General features: G+C 48.0%; 1 protein-coding gene across 1 annotated transcript; it reads right to left on the reverse strand.

Annotated features, from left to right (window-relative positions):
- Positions 1-632: 632 nt before the first annotated feature.
- On the reverse strand, positions 633-1789 carry MOS (MOS proto-oncogene, serine/threonine kinase). Its single transcript, XM_004580784.2, has one exon. The coding sequence runs from the start codon at positions 1787-1789 to the stop codon at positions 746-748; it is 1044 nt and encodes a 347-aa protein (XP_004580841.2). The 3' UTR covers positions 633-745.
- Positions 1790-3132: the final 1343 nt, after the last annotated feature.

Genomic DNA, 3132 nt, shown 5'->3' on the forward strand with positions numbered 1-3132 from the left:
AATTTTGCTTTGGACCAGTAATGTACATAGTAAGCTACACTTCTGCCTTCGACACTAATATCCCATGTGAGCACCAATTGGAGTTATGGCTGCTTCACTTCCCATCCAGCTCCCTGCTTACAGCCTGGGAGAGTAGCAGAGGATGGCCCAAAGCCTTCGGCCCCTGCTTCCACCTGGGAGACTCATAGGAGGCTCCCAGCTCCTGGCTTCAGATCATTTCAGTGCCTGCTGTGCTGTTGTATCCATTTGGGAAATAAACCAGTGGATGAAAACTTCCTCTCTGTGTCTCTCCTCTCTGTAACTCTGCCTTTCAAATAAAAGACAATGTCTTAAAAGACTTTGCTCAGTTGTTATGTAAACTGATTTTGTAAGTTAAATGTTTATACTTTGAATATGTGTGGTACACACAGTGTTGTGTGAATTTGTAGATAATTTTTGCATTTCTGCAACTGAATGCTGTTTCAGACAAGTTTTTTTTAATCAATAACAAATCTGAATACAGGCAATACGATGATGGAGTTGTTCAAGTAAGCACTGGCCCTATGGAAAGTAAACCATGTAATTATAATAAGGAATGAGGCAAGGTAACAACAACTACTACTGCTTGTTTCAGGAAACACATTTACAATGAAAGTTTTCAGTAACTTTATTTTTTAAAGATCCAAGCTAAGAATGTTTTCTTCTACAAGTGCACTTCTTTAAAACAGATACAAAGACAAAAATTTATCTGGAAATGAGTAGTCAGTCAGGTAAACTCTGTCCTTAAGGATTTAAGGTCCACCAGGAGGACACCTGCACTGGGTCGCTGCATAGCACTGGCCTTCCAGCAGCTCGCGATGATGTCCCCAAGCCTTTGTCCAGCCACAGTGTCCTTGAAGACGGCGGCCGACAGAGATGGCCTGAGGTTGTAGGCAACCACCGCGTACAGGACGTACTGACGCTCCCCCGAGTAAGGCATCTCCTTGGTGGCCATCTGCCACAGCGTAATTGCAAAGGAGTAGATGTCAGCTTTCGGCGTGATGGCCTCTCCCTTCAGGATCTCCGGGGCTCTGTGCGTGTATGTGCCCCCCAGGTGGTAAGCAGGACGGCACCTTTGATCTTCCAGCCTCTCTGAGCACCCGAAGTCACCGATCTTACAGACATCCTGCTCGCTGATCAGAATGTTTGCGGGCTTCAGGTCCAAGTGTACAATGCCTTGTGAGTGAAGGAAAAGCAGGCCGTTGACAACATCCAGAGAGTACTTCCGACACTTGCCCAAACTCAATTGCTCGCCAGCACAGCGGTGGGGTGCTCCAAGTTCCTCGGAGGTGTGGCTGGGAACCCCATAGATGACTTGGTGCAAAGTGACGTTGCCCCCAAACTCCATGATGATGGTCCCTAGGCTGTTGGAGCCCGCGGGTGTGCGCGTGCTGGCAGCCACCACTCGCACAATGTTGTCATGGTGCAGCCTTGCGATGTTCAGCTCAGCCCAGAAACTCCGCTGGGACGCCCGCAGGTTCTTAGTGCACCTCTTCACCTGCTTGATAGCCACAGGGACGCCGCGATAAGTTGCCTTGTACACAGAGCCAAACCCTCCAGTTCCCAGCCTCTGAAGCAAGCACACCTGTTCCCAGTCAATGGAGTACCAGGCTAACCTGCGAGGCAGCCGAGGAGCCCGAGGAGGAGTGGCTCCTAGGAAGAGCTTTCCTGCCTTTCCAGGGAGCTCTGAGGGGCTACTGCAGGGCCGTGAGTCCACCTCCGGGGAAAACTCACCCGCGAGACAGCGGCGCAGGATGAGAGGTGAGGGCATGGCAACCCACTCCCAGCCAGGGACCCCCGGCCAGGCCACGTAGATGAGTAAAATGATCAGCAAAAAGTGCAGGAGTTTGGAAGCATGATAACCACTCTTTCACCCCACCCTACTCTTTTTTTCTCCTCTTCCTTCATTTTCTCCAAATGAGCTACATCTGTGCTTCTCACTCAGCAAGGGTCTTCATCAGATTGGCGGGAGGGGGAGGGAAGTCTGCATGAAGCAGAACAATTCCTTACAGATGATAAATTTCCCTTCCACACTGTAAATGCTCCGCAAAGTAGGCTATCCTCAGATAAACAGCACTGGTCTGTTCCAGAACTCACCTCTCTCACACAGTGATATTTTCATAAAATGCTGCCCCACCCCCTCCCTGTCTGGTCCAATGCACATTCCCCAGGGCCAAAGAGATCACAACAATAGGTTGTAATTGTTTCACACTTCGTGGGCTTTAATGATTGTGAGGGTTATTTTCCAGCTGGGCTAAATCACTTCCAGCAGTTAGTGGCTGCAAGAGTTGAACAAAAAACAGACAATTGTTGAACCTGTTTCCAAGATAATTGGATGTAAAACTCATGTAGCTACAAAAACTGGAGCTTTAAAGAGAATCATACAGAGGTCAAAGCACACACCTCATTCACCAAGGGAAAGAATCGTCTCCATCCAGCTTGTAAGACAGATTGGCATGACTTCTTAACATCACCTTGACTTTCTGACCACGCTTCCTTTCCACAGCAACTTGACTCACCTGGCAAACTCACTTGTCAGGGCCATGGTGGACTAGGTGGCAAATGAGCAAAACTACTGAGGCAGAATTGGGGGAGGAAAAACAAACAGTGATTCAGAGCCACGGTCAGAGTTTTAAATAATAAATATGGAGGAATTGCACAAGAGTAAAGATTTGAAGACATAGAAATGGTGCAAAAAAACACCCTTAATTTTTTTTTTTTAAATTAGGAAGTCAGATACACAGAGAGGAGGAGGGACAGAGAAAATCTTCCATCTGATGACTCATTCCGCAAATGGCTACAATGGCCAGAGCTGAGCTGATTTAAAGCCAAGAGCCAGGAGTTTCTTCTGGATCTCCCATGCAGGTACAGGATCCCAAGGCTTTGGGGTGTCCTTGACTGCTTTCCCAGGCAACAAGCAGGGTGCTGGATGGGAAGTGTGTTCAAGGCGAGGACTTTAACCACTACGTTATCATGCTGGGCCCTTACAAATTATTTTAAAGGGGTCTAGTGCCTTAGTGTACTGGGCTAAGCTTCAGCCTGCAATGTCAGCACTCTGAATTGGACACCAGTTAGTGTTCCAGCTGTTCCACTTCCAATCTGACTGCCTGCTTA

This window comes from Ochotona princeps, chromosome 9 (genome assembly GCF_030435755.1).
Source record: "Ochotona princeps isolate mOchPri1 chromosome 9, mOchPri1.hap1, whole genome shotgun sequence".
Lineage (NCBI taxonomy): Eukaryota > Metazoa > Chordata > Mammalia > Lagomorpha > Ochotonidae > Ochotona > Ochotona princeps.